This window comes from Egretta garzetta, unplaced genomic scaffold, assembly GCF_000687185.1.
Source record: "Egretta garzetta isolate BGI_Z169 unplaced genomic scaffold, ASM68718v1 scaffold369, whole genome shotgun sequence".
In the NCBI taxonomy this organism is placed as follows: Eukaryota; Metazoa; Chordata; class Aves; order Pelecaniformes; family Ardeidae; genus Egretta; species Egretta garzetta.
In genome coordinates this window covers 1,839,235-1,862,571 of record NW_009260837.1, presented here as the reverse complement: position 1 = coordinate 1,862,571, position 23,337 = coordinate 1,839,235, and the positions used below count along the sequence as shown (strand labels likewise).

Below are 23,337 nucleotides of genomic sequence, written 5' to 3'. Positions count from 1 at the left end.
AAAATTGTACCTAATTTACTAAAGAAGTTGGTAATGGATATGGCAGTTACATGGATGGGGTGGGGAGAAGCAGTGAAGTCCTATTGACAGGGCCTCTAGGAAAGATTCTTGAATTACAGATAAAATTTATCAGAGGTAGCAACTTGTTAATGTATTTGAAGGAAGAGTGCTTAACACCTAACTAGGAAAAATTTGTCAGGTAGTAAAGTGATTTAATTAAGGTGGACTGTACAAGGAATCATATATGTCATCTATGACATATATATGTCATATCAGAGAAAGGCAAGCCTAGCTAGAAGACCATAACGTGAAGTACAGACCAACAAATTAACTGGCAAGCGGTAGAAAAGCAACAGGATTTAATTTAAATTGAAAACTACATTTAAAACATGTGGCCAAGATGCATTTTTGTTTGCTGGTTTTTGTTTCAAAATAAACAAAGGGTAATAAAGGGATGCTAGCTTCTTTAATTCATCGGTATGCTTTCTTAGGATTTTTACTAGTAATACCTTTCAAAACTAGACTGGTTAAATGATAGAAGAGGGACTGTAACTGTTCTTTTTTATTAAATGCAAGGTGATGAACTGTTCTCTGCCCTCAGGAATTTTCCATGTAAATGGAAAAAAGCCAAGACAGACAGTTAGAAGTGATGATGTGGAGGACCTGTTCTGTAATTCCGTTCACTGTTACAGCAAAATTCTTACAAGGTATAAGGTTGGGCAGCTCTCTGCTTAAGATGCCTTTATTTAAATGTGGTATAATATAATTCAGGATGGGACTGAGTAAAAGCAATGAGCGATACCTAAAAAGCATATTGGTAGTTAATACTTGAAAAAGTGTTGAAAGTTAAATTGAAATTTGCTCAACATGGTTTGGCTGGTGTTCTCTAAGCCCTGTTGATACAGCTTTGGCAGTTGTTCATACAAGCTGAGGGACAAGGAGTGCCTTGGCTTGGTAAACTTTGTAACACCTCAAGAATTTTGTTTAAGTTTAGGTCTGCAAAGGCTAAATTCCTGAGCTGTATGGTATGTGAGATTAGTTAAGCCTTGAAACATCAAGACTATTATATGGGTGCCTTACAGGTAGACGCGTTAACAGTTGTTCTTACTGAACAACAGTGTTTTTCCTAGGAGAATTTTCATTTTGAAGTCTTCTGTTCAGTTTCATATGTGTACAGTGCTTCCTCAGTATCAGGAGTTGCTTGGAAGAGGCAAATAAAAATGCATTATGTTATTTGGTCATAATCCTTGTTAATGATAAAAATGTCCAAAGTCTACTACTTTGATTGAACAAATGTAAATGTACTTAATATTTAACCATTAAAACATAATGTAAACTTAAATATGCATATACAATATAGCTATCTTATAAAACAGTAGTTCAAATAGGGCCAATAGCACTTTTATCAACTCCTCAGTCTTAATTCTTCAAGTGTAAAAATGGGACCGAAGACTTCACACACACACACCCCCCCCCCATGGTTAGAAATTGGCACTTCGGCATTTTGTGTTACCCCTCGTGTGAGGGGTGGTGGTGTTTAATCCATGGTTCAGTTGCTTGCATTCTGTAGGCTGTAGACACTTATATTTTTCATGTTACTTTATTAATGACCCGAAAATTTCCCATGGGTTTTGCTGTGCTTGGTAACCTGGCTGCTGTCAGCATCGGGAGTTTGTGTCACACGAGTGGTAAGGTACTCAGGAAGGTAACACCAAAACTGTATGTAATAAACGTTTGGAAATGTCACTGAACAAGTAGTCTCTAAAATCACTGACTTTTAAAAACTGGTGAGTTTCTGGTACCTGAATATTTTGTTTGTAAGTTTTAAGCTTTTCAGGAGAGGTTTTTTTCTAGTTTAAAATTGAAATTCTGCCTTTCTCCTGCTTTATAGTTTTCCTCAAAACCCTTTGTCATGGTTTAACCCCAGCTGGCAGCTCAGCCCCATGCAGCCGCTTGCTCACCCTCCCACCATGGGATGGGGGAGAGAATCGGAAGGGTAAAAGAGAGAAAACTTGGGGTTGAGATAAGAATAGTTTAATAATTGAAATGAAATAATAATAATAGTAATAATAATTGTAATGAAAAGGAAAACAGCAGAAGAGAGAGAGGAACAAAACTCAGGAAAAACAAGTGGTGCAACCACTTACCTGCTGCCGACCCATGCCCAGCCCGTCCCCACGCAGCGGTCGCTGCCCCCCAGCCAGCTGCCTCCAGCTTCTATACTGAGCGTGGCATGTTATGGTATGGAATAGCCCTGTGGCCAGTTGGGGTCAGCTGTCCTGGCTGTGCCCCCTCCCAGCTTCTTGTTCGACTCCCGGCTGGCAGAACAGGGAAAGCTTGAAAAGTCCTTGACTTAGTATAAACACTGCTTAGTAACAACTGAAACTATGCAGTTACTAGGAAGAAAATTAACTCTATCCCAGCCGAAACCAGGACACCCTTATACTTGTGTTATTGAACCTTAGTTAGTATTTCACTATCATCATTTCTGAATAGCAGTTCAATTGAAGTGTTATGCCTCCTAGTAGCTGAGGATCCAAGATAGCATCAAAGGAAATCTGCACTGAATTCCTCAGGACTCTGGCATAGAGCTGTTGTTGTGGGAGATGAATGCAGGGAAAACTTTTTTAATGCATGAAATGGATGCTCTGAAAAATAACTACAATATGTTAGCAAGGAGATGGACAAAGTGTACGAGGGAACACAAATTATTTCGCATGTGTGTGCAAAATCTTTTTTCTACTTTACATGTCAAACTTGTTCCTTACATAATAATTCACTTCTACCTTCAGAAAATGATCTTACACCTCAGCTAGCTGTGCCTGGTGGAAAGCCTTGGTTTTGCATTGCTCCTTGGCATGTACATCAGAGTTGGAAGGAGGGGAGTGGAAATTCCTAATATTTTAGGATGTGTTGCACAAGTACTGTAAAGTGCTGGGACCTACCAAGGTGCAACTGGAGATTCAAGTTGTCCTTAAAGGTCATTGTCTCCGGATACTATTTGGGAAGGGAAGAAAAGGATTTAGTTATGAAAGCTGGGATATTTTCAGAAAACCAAGGTAGCAAGTCTCCCAAGTTTTTGGGGGTGATACAGATTACTACAGCTAACTCTTCATCATTTGGTAAATCTGTGGGAATAAAATTTATATTGGCAAAAAAATTGGAGTTTAAATTTGAGTAGCTGAAATCCAGTATAGTAGAATTAAAATAATTGCATCAATATAAACCAGTTGTTCTGAAAATATTTTCAATGGCCTAGCAATTATCAAATATTTCTGTACTGTAAAAATGCATCTCTCATTCTCTGATGTAAGATATAAAAATGTGAACTCCCTGCAATTTATTACTGTTCTCTTTCGAGTCAAATAATCTTTGGTCTTTCAGATTTTAAAGCGCTTTCATTCTCAAAACTGCCTTGTATGTTTCTGACTACTTGTAGCCTCTTTCATCAGAAGAAAACGACCACAGTTCTTGTTACAGCCAGTCAGATAGTCAGTATGGTTCTCCTCCAAAGGGTTGGTCAGAAGAGTTGGATGAACATGGTCAAACCTTATATACCAATGACTATACTAATGAAAAGGTACTTTTTCCTTCTTCTCATCACGTGTTCTCTTTCCCGCTAATTCATTATTAGAAATGCAGATTTTGTTTCTAGAAGTGAAAAGCATACCTCAGCAGTATGTCTTTTTTTTTTTTTTTAAATATGCACGAAACTTTATCAAGTAAACTGACTTTTTCTTATGTATGTTTTTTACTATTCAGAAAAACTTTTCTTATTTCTAGTTGGGTATCAGATTATATTAAATGAACATATTGTGTAGAATTTTTTCAATTCCTGACCTCCCCCATCCTCTTGGTTACACTTCAGGAATGAACTTCATTACTGTCTTTTAAGAGCTGTTCTTGTGCACATACGCCTTCCAGTTAGGATGGTTTTGAACTGAAATAATGCTGCTTTATCAGTTTCATCCTTTACTAGAGTTTTTCTGTACTGCTTTCAAATGTAGACAAACTTCTTAATTAAACTACAGCCATATCAGCAGATTTATGTTATATTCTGATTGTCTAATTGCTACTGACAACTTACTGTGATTCTGGACATGTCATAAAAGTTTCTCCCATGTAGGGTAAATGCCAATATTTGTTTATATTTGTAAAGCAGTTCATTTTTCTAATTGTTCACTGAAGCTGCATTTTTGGTTTTTTACCTTCAAAAAGTCTTCATTGAAATAGTAGCTTGTTTACCATATTATAGCACCACATCTTCTCCTGCTGATGTATGCAAGGTTTTTTTGAAAGAAGTTTTTAAATAATTGAGTTTTATGTCTGGTTTTGGAATTTTATCCTACTTAATCTTATTTCTGCTAAACATCTGTAGAGTACATACCTATGTTTTGGCAAATATGCAAACTTTTTTTTTTTTTAAATTGCACTGGGATTGATAGAAAACTATTTCCTATCTCAAGCAGTTTATTGGAAGGCAGTTCTGTGAAACCTGCTTGATCCAAGAGCCTTGCTATGAGTGTTTCTGTGCATATTTTTGTGCGATCTTCTTGTCGACTTTTGATCATCACAGTTCTTTCCTTTCCATAACTAGACACAGTTGTCAGTTTTGCCTCTTTGATTGTGGGAGTGGCTTATAGAGGTCTCAGAAGTTATAGTATCTTCTTCATGATGTATTTAGGAACTGCACCTCCTGTTCCTGTTGATGTTTTAAAAATAGAATTATTCAGCAAGTGCAATTATATCTTAAACTCTCTGCAGTTGCTGGTTGAGCTTCTTGTAATTCTGTAACTTTACGTATAAAATCCTTACACAGATCTGATGCAAAGATTGTGCTTCCTTAAACTGACACCGTAATGTTGATAAGAGTGAGATATGCCATCTTCAAAAATAGCTGTTTGTCACAATCCCTTGTGTGTTACTGCAGGAGGATTTTCTGAGGAGTTATAGAAGGAAAAAATATTAGTGAACCTGATTCAGGGAGCTGAAAACTGCGTTGCTCTCATTGCTAACTAACCTTGGTTAGTTAATGGAGATTGTGCACGAGACGCTGCTGAAGTGGATGACACTTTATTAAAAATTAACTTTAAATCCCAAGTATCGGATTTACTGTGTTATGACTGTCACTCTGATTACATTTCCTATCATCACGTTTCTTTCCACAGTGGATAAAACATGCAGATGAACAAGGCAGACCATACTACTACAGCGCTGATGGCTCCCGATCAGAATGGGAGTTACCAAAGGTGAGTGACCTGAAAAAACATCTTTGACAGCTTGGAGCTTTCCTCTCCTCGTCAAGAAATACTCTGTGGGGCCTTTAATGGGAGTTGTTCACAACAAGAGGACTTACATATTGCACTTGTTATTTCTTCCATTTTTGTGGAATTTCTGATTGTGAAGAGAAAAAAAAATATACTGAAGGACATGAAAAGTAGATTTATGTAACTATTCAGATGTCAAAGAAGATCTTGCAACTTTGCTGAACTGAACTTTTCATGCAAGGCTGCAGAATAATATCTGTGATTTGCTGTGATAAAGAAAAATCTATAGGAAAACAGAATTTTTTTTTACTGCAAAATGTTCCTGAGAAACTGTAGTCTGTTTTTAGTACCCTCCAAAGTGCATTTTTCTGTCATGAATTTCTAAATTTGGTGATTTAGGTATATCTGTGTAAGACAGGTGTTGAAAAACAAAGGTTTCAGCAGAGTTCTGTGGTATTTGAGGATGACACAGTTTCACCAGAAGTGTGTTCTGTGATTTGTGAATTTTGTCATGGAAATAGGAATTTGTAGGAAAGAGACACAGCTGGGGACACTTGGTAGTCTGAGGATGTACCTAATACTATTTAATTCTCATTTTCACTTTGAAAAAGTGAGATTGTCATAATGTCATGGACATTTGTCATAATGATGTAGTTGTAGTTGCATGCTATTGGGATGTTTGTTCAATCCTACATAGTAAGGTGACCATAAAAGAAAGTTTCACACAGAATTGTGTGCATAAGTATATGAAAAAGTATGTTTCCCAATTACTGTTTCATCAGTCCAAAAATCAGTGTCCTAAGCCACTTCCACTTAGAAAGGAGCAGCCTGAATAGGTAGTGCTTTTTTAAGATTTGTGAGAAAATACTTACATTGACATTTGTGAATGAAGCTATATACTGAACTGTTCTGTTATATCAGTAAACGAATTTGTACCTGAGTCACTGAAGAGTTGAGTTGGCTTTGTGAATTCTCCGATGCTGGTCTGATGTGTTAGATAACTTAAATTTTGTAACATACATAAGCCTAACAGTATAACCTGTAACTACTGGTTTTAAAAGCCACTTAGCTATTGATTGGCTATTAGGTTATTTAGAAGTCTGAAAACCTGCTAGATCAGGTTTTACCAGAGGCAGTTGTTAGTTCAGTATGATAATTGATTCTTTTGGGGAATCATGTCTTGGGCACTTCATTCTGTGACTTCTGCAAGGCAGAACGTTTTGACTGTGGAGAAGTTGCTTTGCACTAAAATAGCTTGGGTTTGGATTTGAACTAAATAGCAAATTAAGTTGGCTTTAATCCAGCTATGATAATCACAAAGATAATCCAGAGCTGTTACTTGAGACGTATTAGCACCAAGGGATGGGGTCTGGTGTTTGTGTTAGCACGGGGTATTCCAGTGGTTCTAAACAAACACCGGAGCTCGGTTGTATCAATAGCTACCCACAGAACAAAATACAGCCCCTGTTTCAGCATTTGTGATCTGATATGCTTTAGTTCTTGTTTGTAAGAAAATAATCACATACTGCTGTTACAAATCTTCCTTGAAAAGTATTTCTCATGAGCCATTTGGGCAGAATGCACTCTTTAATTCCTTCTTGAACCTGGTAAATCTTGGGTGTCAGCAAATACAAGATTAACAGAATTGGATGAGCAATTGACACCTGGATTCATGGTCCAAGAGCCTATGTATTTCTAGAAATCCTTGGCTCTTAACTTTAAATGCTGTGGAATAGATCGAATATTTCAGCTAGTTTACATAACTATAAATCTGAAGAACATACAGCAGAGATGTTACACCTGTGAGTAATTGAAATGTGATTGCAGATTATTAGTCTTTTGAAAAATTTACTGAAGCTGGTTCCAAAAGTGCTGAGGAACAAATGAATTGGAAAGACAACATAGATCGCAGAACTGCTTTGAAGAAAAATAGTCGTATGTTCAAAATTGTCATGAGTGGTGAGAGACAACTGTAGAAAGACTTCAGCATTGTAACTCTAGCTTAAATGGAAATTAAGTTACTACGAAAAAAACCCTACTCTTGGTCAGTTTTTTCCCAGTGTATTTTGTTCAAATATTGCCTTCCAAAATTTGTTGTGAAATAAAGTGGTGGAATAGCATGGTCATGTAACGCTGTTGAACCAGAAAAAGAAGAGAATCCTTTTATCAGATGGTTCTTAATAACCTGGACTTCATTAGAACTAAAAATCATCTGGAGGTTTCTAGAAATAGCACATTAGCTGAGCTAATACAATAACAAAAAAAATCTTCACTTTTGTAGCATTTACTGTAAATGTGAACATGCTCAGGAATAACACTTTCAGTATTCTTGTACATGTGTTAAAAATTGTGAGGGTGTATGTTGAGGGAGGCAGTTACAAAACAAATTACTTCAGACAGTCTCATAGAAAGCCCTCCAGTCATATATATTTAAATAACATCTAGGAATAGCTGAATGCCTCTGGCTAAAAGTGATGTCTCAGATGGAGTAGCTTTGACAACTGCTGGAAAGTCTATTAAGACTCACAATGAGTGTGACCCAGCTTTTTGCAGTGGAACAGAAGAACATACTGAATTATTCCTTAAAATGGATAATAATCTTCATCCATAATTTGTACTACATCTTGCTGAAGACTTTGAGTTTTCTCCTATGCATTCTGCTGCATTCAGTTGTTGATTCTTGCCAATTATTAAAAAAAAAAAAGTAAACCAGCAAATAAAAGTTCTGCATAGGTCACTATGATAAAATATGCTTATTTTCTATGTAGTGAATGAGTAATATCTAAATCATGTTGAGAGAGGCTACAAACCTATTCTAGAAACCTAGTAGTTTTCTAATATGAGTTTTATAATTCAAGTGAATGAGGAATCTGTATTAAGGGGAAAAAAAGTTAAACTGATCTCAGGAATGAGAGCTCTCTAATTTCTAAAGTTTAAACAAGGTAATCTATCAAAATGACAGCAAGGCAAGGAAAACTACGTAATAAATATTGAATAAGTAGCTCAAAGGGGAGGAAGAGAGGTAAACCTAATAAAAACTAGAGATACTAATTAATGGTGTCTCAAATTGTCACAATGTGTTCCTAGGCTGGTATCGTATCTGGCATACCAGCATGAGGAGTGGCCATCCTCTGGCCAAGCTTGCTGATCCAAGAGTAGACTTTGCTTACACTGTAAGCATCTAGAGTGAACTCGTAGTTTTGGTGTTAACACCAACAGACTGAGACCACAATTACACTTTCTCTTCTCAGATGTTCCTGTGTCATTAGCTCCCTTCGCTGCATCCAGAGAGGAGTTGCTAGGTAGAGTAGCTTCCTTTTTGGCTGTCTTGTGAGGCCAGCAGGCTGCTAATTCACTCTCTGCACTGTCAACGTCCAGTTGGAGCTCAGGGGGCTCAATTTGGATGCTCAGGTGAATGATTTTCCTGCTAGAGACCTGAATGCTGTCAAACAGAGCATACAACATGAAAAATTACAGTAAAACATGATGCTGGTAATATCAGGAAGATATGCAATCAAATGATGAAAGATGATAAAGATGAGAATGTGTAAATAGGGTCTGGTTGTCTTCTGGTCAGTGTCAGCTCGTTTTGTTCTGAGCAGTGCTATTTGATGTGTGGTAACACGTGTGTTGGCGCTCGTATCTGCTGTAAGTCATTGCACTGAACAGTATTGTTAGCAATCGTGAATAATCTTCACATTCTTGCCATAAAATTTGGGATTGCTTGGAGACAGTCGAGCCAGTCTCAGCTGATGTGAGCATCTAGAGGTCTTTTAAGGACAAAAATGCAGGTGATGTGACAAACCTGAGATACGTCTGAGAAGGCAGTCAGATTTTTTTCTTTCTCTTTAACATGTATATTTGTGTCCAAGAGGCCTGGTCTGGTCTTCCTCATTTATCCTGGTGTTTGGTGGCTCTCACCCCCTTCCCCTCCTCCCAAATAAGAAGAGGGGGGGAAAAGCGTCCCCAGCTCTTTCTTGGGCAAGCACCAGTGCCTGTGGCAATCAGTGCTGCCTTGGAGCTCTTCTTCAAAGATCAGCAGTCTTGGTGGTCCTGGGGGTTAGAAGGTGAAGCAGTGGATGTCCAGGCAACACAGTGAACGAGGTGGGTTATACCGAGGTGTCTTTCATTCGCTTCTGCATTTGAGATCCAGCTGCTTGTCCTAGTGGTCTCCTCTCTCTCCAAAGGTTCTGTTCCCCCTAAAGAAAAAAAGAAAGGGAAGGGGTAGGGATGAAATCCTTAAAGTCAAAAATCCTTTTTCTTTTATTTATGTTGGTTAAGAAAAGTATATAATTGATTGAGTTGATCAGAAATAAAACCTGTAACAGGTTTTAAGTCAATCACAGCACCAAATTTTTATTCAAAGCCAATGGCAGCAGTAGCATTGGAGGGTGGTTTTATTCTGAGGCAACATTATTTTTATTTTTTTTTTTAATATTTTGATTTCAGACAGTCTATTGGAACAATTGCAAATAATATGTTAGAGTATTTAAAGGTACTAGGAGTTCAGAATATGTTTAAGTTCTGTTTTAATCTCTGACTACAAGAAGGAAGAATAAATTATTAACTTCTGATCTTTACCAAGTTTCACTCTTTTCTCCCTTCACCCACCCAGTTCCTTTCATCTGGCTGAGGATGTTAATCCAAATGAAAAAGAATCTTTTTTTTCCGTTTCTTAAAGCTGACAGATCTGTGTCATCTCCGTAAGAATGGGGACAACTGCTACAAATAACTCAGAGGTGTTATATTTATTTCAGTCACAATTAGGCTAGAACAGAGCCTTGAGCCATGCCACATATCACGTTAAAATTGAATATAAATCACTTGGCCAGTTAAGAGGGTTAGAAATTTTTATGCCAAAGCAAAGGAGGCTTTTAAGTCACTGGCGAAGGCATTGAGCAAATTCAGCAATGAAAATAACCCTGTGTGACCTAAATTTACAGCACTGGTGTCCTTAACCCTATGCCAAGAGCTGTTTGTGTTACTTGGTGCGTGCAGAGTATGAACAACTTGCTCACGTCCTCCCTTCCTGATAGGAGGTGGTCCCAATGAAATGGGGAGCAAACTGAGGTGATGTGCCAGAGGGGTTAATGTAATGGGACAAGTTTGAGTTTGTAGAGGATTTTCGAGGAGCAGTAGTGTGCACGTCTGGAGTTCTGTGCTATATTATCGAAAGCTTTAGAATTAATAAAAAATAGCATCTCCTTCTCTCCTTCGGGTGCAATGTTAAGGCACATGGTGTTACAGAGATCGTCCTACCAGGCAATGTGTTGTCTGAAATGGGTCGGTTCTACTGGACTGCATGGGTCTTGCCTGATCACTGTCTGCAAGATTACACCAAGGTTTAGGCATAAAAAGCCTACTTACGTAAATAACATGCACAAGGGAAGGAGAGCCCAACCTAGTTGCTTATTGTTGCTGATAAGCAGCGGAAAATATCATTGCAGATACCTGTAGGAGAGACCACAGCTTTGCAGGTAGGAGTCCTGTCATTAAGTTAATCTGACCTGAAACCGTTCTGCAAGGCTTTTTGAACTAGGAGGACTGGGGAGGAGCAGTGGTGCTGGTGGAGCAGACCGAAGGGTAGCAGAGGTGGAGGCATCTTGACCTGGTCACTGAAAGCTCTGGCAGCTTCCCTCTGGCCAGTGGACTCTACCCAATCATGGCTAGTTCGGTCGGATAATGCAGAGTCTGAACCAGTGTCTGTGTCTCACTGGGGTTCTTTTTGGGCTTAACAGATCAATCTATTTATTTTAAAAGTAGAGGCTTGTCTTGAGCCCAGAAATACACAAGCTTTCTCTCTTTTCCCCTTAGTACTGTGCTCTGCTATTTGTAATGAGTAAAACAAACACCCCTACCCTACAAATGCTTAAGTGAAAAATATTTACTTGACACCTCTATTGTGAGAAAACAGGGCAAAAATGTCAAATGTTCCCTTTAAAGACTTGTTAGTTTACCAACACTGTATCACCAGTGCAAATTATTTAAGCTGCTAAGATACATGGCTCAGTGTTCTGAGTTGTTAGCAGTGCTTTGTTAATGAGCTTTGCTTTCTTGTTAAATATTTTGTAAAACTAGAATTTCTTATTACTTTACAGGTCCTTTCTCCTTCAAGGTGGGATTGTCTGTTTGCTAAGTTGACTCCTGGTGGCTTGTGATGGTATCAAAGGCACCTTTTAAATATAGATCACCTGTAATTAGTCCTGTGCCTATTTCCCAACTCTCAGTATAGGTTTAAATTCAAGAAAAATTACTTTTAAGTCTTTGACTGTTTAAATGTAAATTCTTCAAGTTGCTCAAATGGAAAGTACATGGAGGATTTCCGTAAATAATATTCACCAGTGTCACTGAAGCATGTATATATATTTCTGAAATAAATAGTTCTGTTTCATAGCGAGAAACACATTTGAATCGCTCACTTAAATGCTTTAGAACTGCTGGAAGGAACGTGTTTTGTGGCAACCTTCTGTGATCTAGACATGGTTTCATTGAAGACTGCTTGCTGACACAGGTTGAGTTGTAGGAGCGTCTGCTGAGTGGATACTTCCATAACAAGAAAGTAAGCTGGTATTAGGTGCCTTGGGGCAAGAACGATGGTTCAGCTTTGATTTAACAAGGGAACAAACTGGGAGTTGCTTAAACCTCACCATTATAAGGAAGCAGTTGTCATGTGAGTGTAAATGTGCCGAACCCAAGACAAAGTCAGTGTAATCTCAGAAATTAATCTCTACAGCAACAACCAATTCATTTCTGGCTGTGCATGAGCTATCAAATTTTATTCTTGGTACTGCAAGATCCATTTACTTAGGAGTATTTTACCACTGTTGTGCCTGTTGAAATAATTTAATGGAATACTGAATTTATCATTTACCTTTTAAGCATCTATTGACATATGGGGGCACGAGCCCTATTCATAGTAAAATGCAAAGCTAACACAAGCATAGTGTCTGCCAGGGTAGTAATAATGCAAATTCTTTATTTGGGCAATAAATGTAACTGCATTATGAAATTTAGCTTAAATTTAGCATTTATGTTATTTAGGTTAAAACTTGCCATGCTCTGTTGGTATGTGTACGTATAGGTTATTCTGTCTTTGAAGTCCTGAGGCGCTGAGCTTACAGTAGGAATCAGTATCAAAACTGTAGAATTCAGTGTGCTTGCATTGCTTTAGCCTTCTTAAATCAAAAGGGCACTTTCCTTTGTTACTTCTTACCCAGTGGATTCTAGTCCTTTATATGACTCCGCAAATGCTGCCTTATGTTTCTTTCTGTGTGCGGATTTTGGTATTCTGATGCTGAATAGAAAGAATGAGATCTTGAATTACTTAAAAAAAAAAAAAAAAAAAAAAAAAAAAAAAAAAGCCCAAACTATACATTGATGTTGTCTTTTCTTGATTGTATTTTCAGTATTAAACTGTGAAATATTTTTATAATTCTTTATAATGCAACCTCAGTGTTGGTGGTGGTGATTTAAAATGGCAATGTTACTACTAAGTATGCTGCAATACTGAGATCTAATTAAGTGCTGGGTCCTTCCCATGGTCTTTGCGTTTTCTGAGCCTCTGCATCTTTGGATGCTCTTGAATTATTAGAAAACCAATGTTATGATAAACCCATTCTCTCCTTGGCTATTATAGCTCTGCTGAGTCTTAAAATTCTTCCCTGCTAAATATTTATTTTCCATACTTATTCCACACCAGCAAATCCTTTTATAAGTAATTTCATGTGATTGTTCTGAAAAAGCAAGTCCTCACCCCCATGTCTCCTCTCCTAGGCATCCCAAACCTTTGGGTCAAAGAGAATTATATCTAAGCAATCATAACTCACAATCTAAATTACTGCAGGATAACAGGGTTTTCCTTCTCTTGCAGAAGAACTGGAAGGGTGGCATAGTACTGTAAGTGCAATATGAAGAGTGAATGTTTAAATCTTGCATTTATTCTAATTCTGTGGTGGTTCTCAATATGCTGGTTGGTTGCAAAACCAGAATTAAGCTGTTGCACAAGAAAATCAAACATCTATTCACTAAGGGAAAGCATTGTCCTGACAGGCCAGTCGTAGTTACTGCCTCGGAGAGGACTGCAGCAAAAAGGGCAGTTCTGAAGACTAAAGGCAAAATAAAACCAAGGCTATTTTCACTTGGGTGACATCAGGAATCTGGAAGTTTACACTGTTAAGGTGTATGGATATATGTCCAGGTCTTGTTTGCATGAATGATACTCTACTTATAGTTTGATTTTTCTCTTCTGTAGTATAATGCTTCACCACAGCAGCAGAGAGATATAATAAAGAGTAGGAGTCTGGACAGGAGGCTACAAGAACCAATAGTTTTAACAAAATGGAGGCACAGCACGATTGTGTTGGACACCAACGATAAGGTAGGAGCAAGTTGAACAGCATGCTGCAATACCAATTGTTTCTGATGCATGAAGTATTCAATTTAACAGAAATGACTATGCATTTTTCTTATATTCTGCTGTATCATTGTGTATAACATTCAGCAAAAACAAGGGCTGTTTAACTTTACTGCTGCTACTTTGCGAGCAGTAGCTCTTTTCTTCTTGTCCTTGAAGTATTTTAACTAGTGTTAGTTTAGGGTTTGGCATGTACAGCCATTTTACTTATAATTGGGGATTTCCCAATTCAGTTTAGGCTGTGGAGTGTAATTAGGGTTTTAATTCAAGTATTATGGATGTGGGTGAGGTTCTCATGCAAGGTACAGTGATATTTCACACCTGAGTGTTTTAGTTACAGGAAACACCAAGTAGGAACACACTTGAAAGATTGCAGTTGAATAATTGAAATATTCATAGAATTAAAATAAAATTGAAATTGCTAAAGCAAAAATTATGCTTTAGAGACAGAAGTAATGCTTTAAAGATAAAGGTAGTAGCATTATATAGTAGATTTATCGCTTTAGTGACTGTTTTGTTGCTCTCCACTGTACTAGTGCAAGTGAAAAGGAAAAGTTGTGTGTGGTTACAGCAGGGTTGTAATATTGCTATTGGAGGACAGAGGATGGTACTGAAAATGCTGAAACACTTGGCTTTGATCCTCTCCAGGGTGGAGTTGGGAGTTCAGTCCAAAGAGAGCTTTGGGTCAGTAACAACAACAGCTATTTTCTGCCTGTTCTTAGGGCATGTTCTTGATAGTCTGTTTTGGGCTGTACAGGAGCAGATGCTGTTTAGGCCAACAAGGAGACAGAGCCTATTCCTTGCTCTCCCTCTGCCTGTCTCTGGTTTGACTTTTTTGTTCAAGCTGTTTCTGCTGGTGCGGGGGTGTTCTGCCTGTGGGTGAGGGGACCTGATGTGAGCTGGGCGGGGAGGAACTGAAATGGGTGTTGTAGGGTGGTGCCTTGCTGGTTTCTGTAACTTCGCAGCAGTCCATCGCGAGATGGAAACTGAAATACTTTGTAAGGCTGGAATCTTAACGCAGACGACTCAGAATGAGATACCAGAAAACGGTGTTGTAAGCTCCCTTTTTCTAAAGACAGAGGGAAAAATGAAATGAGTGTAGATTTGGGAGTAGGGAGAAAAGCATCTAAGCGGGCGTGTGTAATTGCAGATGTCAAAGAGAACCTTAAATGGACAAAACACAGTAGTTGTAACGAAAATGGATCTGCTGCCCAGAATGTTACTTGCTTGACTTGTCGTTTCTGGTATGTTTTAATGGCTTTCCCCATTGAAATGGAGTATAGGAGAGTGGGTTGTTATGAGTTGACTTAGTTCCTCAGAATAGGATTTATTGGATTTGATCTTAAGCTTTTGAGCTGTCAGTTTAGGATATATCATATGTGGTGCTGAGGAGGCAGTGGACCAGGCTTGGCTGGAGACTTTGCACCTGGATGCATTAGTTTAGCCTGAGCGATTCTGAGGTCCCTTTCCTGCTCTGCTCCCCTCCGGAGCTGTCCTTGCGCATCCTTCCGTACCGAGTATGTTCTGGCGCTGCATGAGACAGCCTAGACGGAGTCCTGATAAACCAAAGCTGGACACTTCTAGCCTCACATGCAGTTTACAATGCACAGGTATGAACAGTCCTGTTGGAGATAGCTTAAAGTTTTGGCCTTGCTTTTAAAGGCAGACTTATCTTTCCATTTTTTTGGCATAAGATTTACTTGAGTCTTGGAAGGACCTTGATGTAGTGCTGCACTGAATGAAGGAGCTCTTGTAAAACATTGAATAAGGGGAGCTGTTTACTTTTCTTCAGGACCCAGTGTTCAAATGCAAAGACCTTAAACCTAGTGAAGGAAACGTGCAAATGTACATATGTCTGTATGCATTTGTTAATGTTGAGGAGGCTGTATAGTTCATCTGAAGCACAATGTTAATGCTTTGAGAAAATTAAAATTGTGTGGTAGAGCAATAAACTAGTGTTTTGTGGAAAGACAAATTTTGCTTAGTGCATTGATGCGCCTGGTTTATTACTGCTGGCAGGCACACTGTTACATACATGGCTTTAAATTAGTACGTGAAAAGGGAATAGTTCATGACCACAAATACTAGATTTCTTGTCCCAGAGCTGCTTAGTGTACGAAAGCTATCTCAAATTCAGAATGAAATAGAAAAACAACTGATATTTAGCTGGATAAGCACATCAACCTCAAGGTACCTTTTTAGCTGACTCCTAGGGATGCTATGTTCTTGTTTTTTTCCTTATTTGTTTTTCCTGGAAAAACAACACAACTCCATTCTATGAAAATAGGCCAGTCAAAAGGGTGCTTGAAATGTGTCAGAGTGAAAGTATGAGTTGCCATTGCTGATGAGAATTTGATGATATCAAATGTACTTGTAAACTCTTTATTGGCTGTGGCACATGTCTGTATATAGCCATCAACTAAAAAATTTGGTCGGCAGAGGTAAAAACACCTTCCTGGGAGAGACAACCTTGATCTCCTTAATTTGAACATATTTTTTTTTTTTTTCCTTTAGGACATCTGAAAACATGGGACATTTAGCCTGTTCTTAGGAATGCTAGTGTTCTCTGTTATTACACTACTAAAAGAACTAGTGGACCACTTCTGTAGGTAGATTTAAAAGCGGATTTTAAAGCACGGGTGTGCAGTGTTACGTAATGCTGGAAAAGCAAACTGAATTCGGGAGAGCTGTCAAGGGAATTAAAAAGAGGGAGGGGGAGAAATGTGTTAACGGAGAACAAGTGATGTTTTTCTTCTGTTTGAAATCCTTTACCAGTGGTGTGTTTGTGCAAAGCAATCATTACTACAGAGGAAACGCACATGGGTTTTTTGTTCCAGATGAGCGATTTTTCTAGTTTTCAGAGATTTAGTACTTTCTTCTTTTGATCCATAGTTAATGTCTAGTTTAAAATCAAAACCTGATAGAAATTTTCAGTGCTTGATTATAAGGAAATTAATGATCATGACTCACAAAAATGAATACAGCTGGTATATGCTTTTCTACATGTATAACAATTTATTGTACTGATCTCATATTTACTAACCACACAGACATAATCTGTTCTCTAAAAATCTTGGTATTTATTGCATGGTGCCCTGTAGTTAGTATTATAAATGTGCCCTAAATTAGTATTCTATATGTGCTTCATAATTTGAATTTTGTACAAAAAATCTGTCCCTTAATAAGAATTAAAAATTTGCTTTAAGCTGATAGAGTATGTATTAATATTTTTTTCAAATGGATGTGTGCTAATTAATCCAGTTTGAGTGTTGTCTGTAAATCTTCTAAGAACACTGTTTAGTAAGCGGTTTTATAATACAACTATTTGAGAATATCATGAATGCTTAAAAAAAGTACTTTTTTTTTGTAGTGTGCGAGTGTGTATAAGTAGAAAGAAAGTGTCTTTAAGGTTTAAAAAATTAAAAGAATCGTAAGAAAGATAATAACTTATGTTGTCTATTTGAATTTTATAGGAATCATCAACTGCTTCTAAGGCCAGTTTCCCTGAAAATGAGTCCTCTCCTTCTTCACCAAAGCATCAAGCCACAGTCAGTATGCAAAGTGTTTAAATAGATAAGTAGATGTTGTAGCAACCGGGCTATTCATGATTAGAGAATTGAGGGTAAGCCTGCTTGCTCTTGAGAAAAATAATAGGATAAAACTTTTTGAAGGCTTTACATTTCAAAAAGAATGCATTGAATCCAACTGTGCTTTTGGAAAAAACATGAATGTCTTTGGTTTAAATACAGCTTGGCAATAGGAGGTTAAGTTAAAAATTCACTGTGGAATAAAGTTGTGTCAAATTATGCAGAACTGGGTTTGCTTCCTTGAACAGTCATGTCTTCTCACCTAGCAACTTGGAAGGTAGAAGTAGAAACAAACTCCCCCTCTCCACAGAATATCTCACTGTCAGTAGTTTGTAGTATTAGATATCTTTATTTTTTACTTGTGTTTCAGTCTCCTTGAAAAGACACAAAGGACCTGGCATAAATAAACTATGCCTTTTTGATTTAATAGAATAATTCTTGGTAGGAAAATTTAAGCTTGGTAAACTTGTTATGAATGTTATACAGATTTTTTTTTTTTGCTTGAGTGTATGTGAGCATTGCTTTTTAAATAGGGGGAAATAACTAAAAAAAAAAAAAAGCAGCTTTTATATAGATATATATATTTAATTTTGAAACTGTACAACAATAGCACTGAAATATGTGCCTTGATCAGTTTTAGCAGGCCTTTAGTAGGTAGCTCAGGACATTGAAGGTACAACTTCTGTTTCATTCATGCAAACAGAGGAATATTTCTCTGGCTTATTCATTCTGAACCATTCTTACAACTCTTCAAACAGCTTTCCAGAATAAAATAAACATTGTTTGTTAAGCTGGCATAGTTGATAGCCTTACACACAAGCAATTTTTGCAGCATGTAGTCTAATTTCTATAAATATGGCTCAGACCTTGAATTATTAAAATTGTATTTTGTAGAAGAACTTAATGCTGCTTTAGGTAACACAAAAAAAATAATCTTTATTTTCTTTACCTGTCCCCTGGGATTTAAATATTACAAAGAAAGCTGGTGAATTGTTGTGTATTTTGATCCTTAACTGGCTTTCTGCTTCTTTTTCCCTGATTACATTAATTTTCACATTAGTACCCCCTAGTGTTGCTGCTAAGTAGGGCATTATGATACTTTTTCTGAATAATTATTCTTTGGAGCATTCCCACTGGTTTCACTATGAGTAATTTATTAAAGCCGTAATTTATTTGAGCAAGTTTATTTGGGCATGGGTTGCTCAGTCACTGTGAAAGATGGTGACAGGCGGTTCCACTTCCTAAAGCGAGAGGCTTGTTAGAAGGGTGCAATGTATAGGACTGTTAGTGGTGGTCTGCATGGATCACAAATAAAGTGATCTAAAGAATGGGGGAGGGAAGCGACTCATTTCTTCTATTGAAAATATCAGTTCTGGAAAATAATGTATGTATCACTGGCTTGGGAAAGCATTCCAGCCCAACGGAGATATTGGATTGATTAAGAGTAGCAGGTACCATTGGACTGAAATAACATCTGAACCACCAGCTGAACAGTTTTAACCTTGAAAATGTGTCTTTTTTATTTTTTTGTATTTTATGTGCTATGCTTGACACACATAGATAAAATTTCTATGGTTCATGAAAAACAGTTCTATGTCTCTGGTAAGAGTGTTGTCACAGTATTCCAGCAAAAAAATTTCTAGTCGATGTCGTATTCTGCAGTTGTGGTCCACTTAAATTTGAGATTTAGAGGAGAATGCTGGAGAGAATGTATCTTCTATTTTCATTTGATTTAGAATTGAGGACATTTTTTGTTATGATAAAACTAATTTTCCCTAGTTGGTTGTTTCAACTAATAGCTTAGTTCTTAATTTAGGAACTGTTACAAGCTGTTACAATACAAAGGAATTGATTAAAAAAGAAAATTACCCTTCCTTTAGCACTGTTCACTGGTAGGACAAGGCTTGTGTGACAGGAGAAAATGACAGAATTTGTTGCCTCATCCTGAGAGTCACAAAGAAATCAATGGTTTTCCTTTTTATCGTAGAATATTTTTTCAAACATTGCTTTATATTTTATTATTTTTTGCATAGAAACTAGAAATACTCATTCTAAACATTTGAAACTTGCAAATACCTTTCTTGTTCAGTGGTGTTCTTTTTCCACCATTCACTGACTGATCTCCAAATTTGTGCAGGGGCATACAAATATAAATGATTTTCATCAGCAAGACTAAGTTAAAAATTCTAATATTTTGCTTGGGGATAGGAAGAAATAGAACATCAAAGAAATGTTTCACCCATCTGTTTTTGAAATTAATATGTTCATATTTTTATGCATTTCAACGACGTTTTATTTAAAATATGCAATTATGTTAAAATAACTTGGAAGAATTTTGTCATAGAATTTAGGCTGTTTGTTTGTCAGTCATCTCCTTTTCAAGTAAAGGACACAAACACAAATGTGCTATTACACAAATCATTATAAATTTACGTCTAAATTTCCACTGTCTAGTACCACAAAAGATTTAGTTCCGTTTGTCCAAAGAACCTAGGCCTTGAAGGAGGAAAGCTTTTTACCCTCTGAATGGTAATGGGTACTTTCCCAGGGGAATTTTGATTTTGCTGATCTCTGCATTTTTAAACATACTTATGACAGTTTCTTGATGTTGTAACATGGGCAAAGATGGCTTACTGCCAGAAATTTATTATTCGGGGGATTGAATTCGGTGCTGTGATGGCATTAGAAGCTGATTTGCTTATATATTTGTTATGTCTTTATCTTACAGGGTCAAGAGAAGTATGGGTTATTGAATGTGACAAAAATTACAGAAAATGGGAAGAAAGTTCGGTAAGTCTTGGACTTTAGAAGTACATGTGCATAAAGGACTTGTGTATTCGGACAGCGTATCGGGTTTTGCAGTTTCTTACTTTTTGTCTGGATTTGCCGTAGTGGTTTTCCTGTAGGACACAGCATTTCCTTATCCCAAAGTGTGTGTTTCTCCCAGTGTGCTGAAGATAATGGACTTCAGAGCCAGAGGCTCACGTATGGTGGGGCTCCACACATGGCAGTGATTTCATGAAGGCATACTAATGAGAGACAGCTTTTTAAAATGGGATTGATTTATTTATTTAAAAGAAAATCTGTATAGGTTATAGCCAGTCTTGTTCCTTGGATAGAGTTGGTGTAAGGGGGCTTTCAGACTTTCACTTAATCTCCTTTAATTTCCAAGGAGCGCATGTCATGTGCTCCCTAATTCTTCCTTCACTCTACTTGTGAAGGGTTTGAAGCAGAATGTGTTGCCCAGTGTTGGTCTCCCTGTAGGTGATGAATGACCTCATTTCTAACTTCCTTTCTCTGCCTCACAGGCAGGCATTTACATTATAAATCATAATGCATAATCAAGTAATGCTGTTTAACTTACATTTCTGGTGTTTTGCAAAGAGTCAGTGCTAAATACTGCATAAGTGTGGCACATCCTCGGATTTAATTTAGGTTTACTTTTTACTTTTTAAACTTTTTTTTAATTTAATCTTTTAGGTCTAATACTGTGTTATACCTAGTTCAGTCTTTCCCGGACTTTTTCATACATGAAAGATGCTTTTTCTGAGGATTAAATAGTCAGCACCCAGTTGATATTTCTGAGCCACCCTGACCTAGTCCGGTGCAGCTGGGCAGCACATCTGACCCCCAAGTTTGGTTCCTCAGAGCTGCTCCTAAGAGCTTGGTAGGAAAGGGTGGACAGCGGCTCAGCTGCTACTGGTACCGTATGCTCTTACCATTTATGTTGCATCTCTTGGAATCGTTGATCTGGATTACTGGGCTGCTGTACAGAAAGATGCAACATGGCCATCCTGTCACTTTGAGAGCTGTTGAATAATAATTCATGTTTGGGTGATGGGAATAGATTGTCAGGGATTGTCAAGGCTTATTTTTTTAACCTCAGGAGGACAGGTACACAGGTATAAAAGCAAACAGACAGTTGGAACAACTCATTCTTTTTCTGCATTTTTTAGATGTGTAGCAAATATTTTATTGCCAATGTAAATGAGCTTATTACATAAATGTGGACACTTGCATCCCAGTTAGATGTCATCAATTAATTTTAGAATTATGCAGTACTTTGGGATAATCTACTAAGTACACAGTAGGCTGAGTGCTCCAGATTAGCCCCTTTGAAATTATAATTGTATGGTGTTTGTCCTGGTGAACTGCTTCCACTACTAATTAGCTTTGTTTGATTTAGACTTTGATGGTCAGGCTGGGACTGTTAACATATGTTCTCTTCTACAAATATGATAGCAATTAAGAGTTACTGATGACAGTAATGACTGTATATATGATTAAGTATATTAACGAGCAGGTCAGCTGGGCAGCCATGATTGACAGTTTAAATATCTACTTTCAATTTATCTTATGGTTGTTTACAAATATTTACAGAAAAAATTGGATGTCATCGTGGGCAGTGTTACAAGGTTCATCACTGCTGTTCACTAAAACCCAAGGAAGTGGAACTAGCTGGGTAAGCTCACGAACAACCCCCACCCTCATTTAAGTGTTAATCACGTAAAGCACAATAAACTGAAGCCCTCTTATTTGTGGGGCTTAAATACAGATATGCATGCATAATTTAGAAAAATAAGTGTGTGTAAGTTAGCAGCTAAATAGTTTAATGTAACAATTATGATGTAGAATGAGAAGAAAAACAGTTGTACTTTCTTATTTCAGAAACATTTTTATATTTAAGTAAGAAACCGATAAAGAGGTATTTAGGTGCCCTGCAAGCTTGAAGATTTTGCTCCAGGCCAAATGTTTTTTGTGTTCCTTACTAATGTGTTTGTCTAAACAGTTTGTTTTACCATTTTGGATATTTTTTCATAAACTCCGGGTAATTTTGAATGTGATACATGTAATAAAATAGTCTGACACTTGACTTGTTGTTCCGTTGGACTATTTGAATAATGTTGTATTGTTGCCTTATTGTTTAGTCTTTTGCCTTGCTGGATTCCATATTTTGTTTTATATCTGCAAGGTGCATGACAAGTATTTATATCTATTTTGGTGTCTGATGAAGACCTAAAGAGAAACATCACACTGAAGATGATGATTATTCAATTTTTATATAATCTCTAGTTTAATAGCACTATAATTAAATTGGCTATATTTATCCAGCTGCATTCTTATATTAATAGGTATAGAAGTGGTTCTTTATCTGTGGCTTACTTACCTACTTTTGGAGGTCTGACATTAAACTGTGGATCTCCTATAATAACTAAAGAGAGGTCAGATTCAGTATTCGTTGTTCTAGTGTATTATCATGTGAATTCCAGCAAAATTTAATCTTATGGGTATATGCTATCTTGCTGTGCTTTGCTGATCTTTCTACTTGGCTCACTTTCTCCTGCTGCACTTCTTTTTGGGTAGTGAATTGGTATTGACAATACTTCTCTAAAGCACCGAGTCATTTCAGAGCTGCAAACATAATTTTTTTGCCCTTTTGTTGCTGTAGAAGAGGTGGTTGGAAAAAAAAAAAAGGGTGAGGTCAGATAAATAACAACATTGAGGGTAGAAGAGAATGGAAAGAGTCAAACTGGGCAAGATAGTCAAGCAGAAGGGAAGGAAAAAGAATAAAGACATGAGATAAGGTAAATTATGCTGTCTGGTAGGAAGTGGACGTGGTGACCTAAGGAGGTCTGCCCATACCACGTGTCAGAAGGGGAAGAGAATGTGATGCATATCAGAGACAAAGCACAGAAGAATGAATAGAAACTTGTATATCTGAAAGTTACTGACTTTCCCATCTGTAAACATTGGGGCACTAGGTAAACATAATTACCATTATTCATCAGTGAGAAAAATATTGCCAATAAGAATATGAACAGAACTCGTGGATTTTTTTACTATAATTCTTATAACAAAGTATGTTGAAGAAATGTGAAGAACCTTAAAAGGTGAGCTTTAAAGCAGGAAGTACTGGCATTTGGAAGGTTTTAAAACTCGTTCCCTTACCTTCCTTCGTGCCCTTCAGTCGTTGTTGTTTAGTCAGGTTCAATTTCATCACCCTGCTTCATAAAGTGGAAAAATCCTCACCATTCTGAGGTGAGCTGTTATTTACTCTGAGTGCACAAAG

General features: G+C 37.3%; 1 protein-coding gene across 1 annotated transcript in view; it reads left to right on the top strand.

Annotated features, from left to right (window-relative positions):
• Nucleotides 1-23,337, top strand: part of ARHGAP12 (Rho GTPase activating protein 12) — a 72,353-nt gene that overhangs the window by 30,685 nt on the left and 18,331 nt on the right. The window contains exons 4-9 of the mRNA XM_035902434.1: nucleotides 3,440-3,580; nucleotides 5,169-5,249; nucleotides 13,519-13,644; nucleotides 17,154-17,228; nucleotides 19,996-20,057; nucleotides 21,648-21,729. Coding sequence (XP_035758327.1) covers nucleotides 3,440-3,580; nucleotides 5,169-5,249; nucleotides 13,519-13,644; nucleotides 17,154-17,228; nucleotides 19,996-20,057; nucleotides 21,648-21,729 — 567 coding nt within the window. The remainder of the gene's footprint in view (nucleotides 1-3,439; nucleotides 3,581-5,168; nucleotides 5,250-13,518; nucleotides 13,645-17,153; nucleotides 17,229-19,995; nucleotides 20,058-21,647; nucleotides 21,730-23,337) is intronic.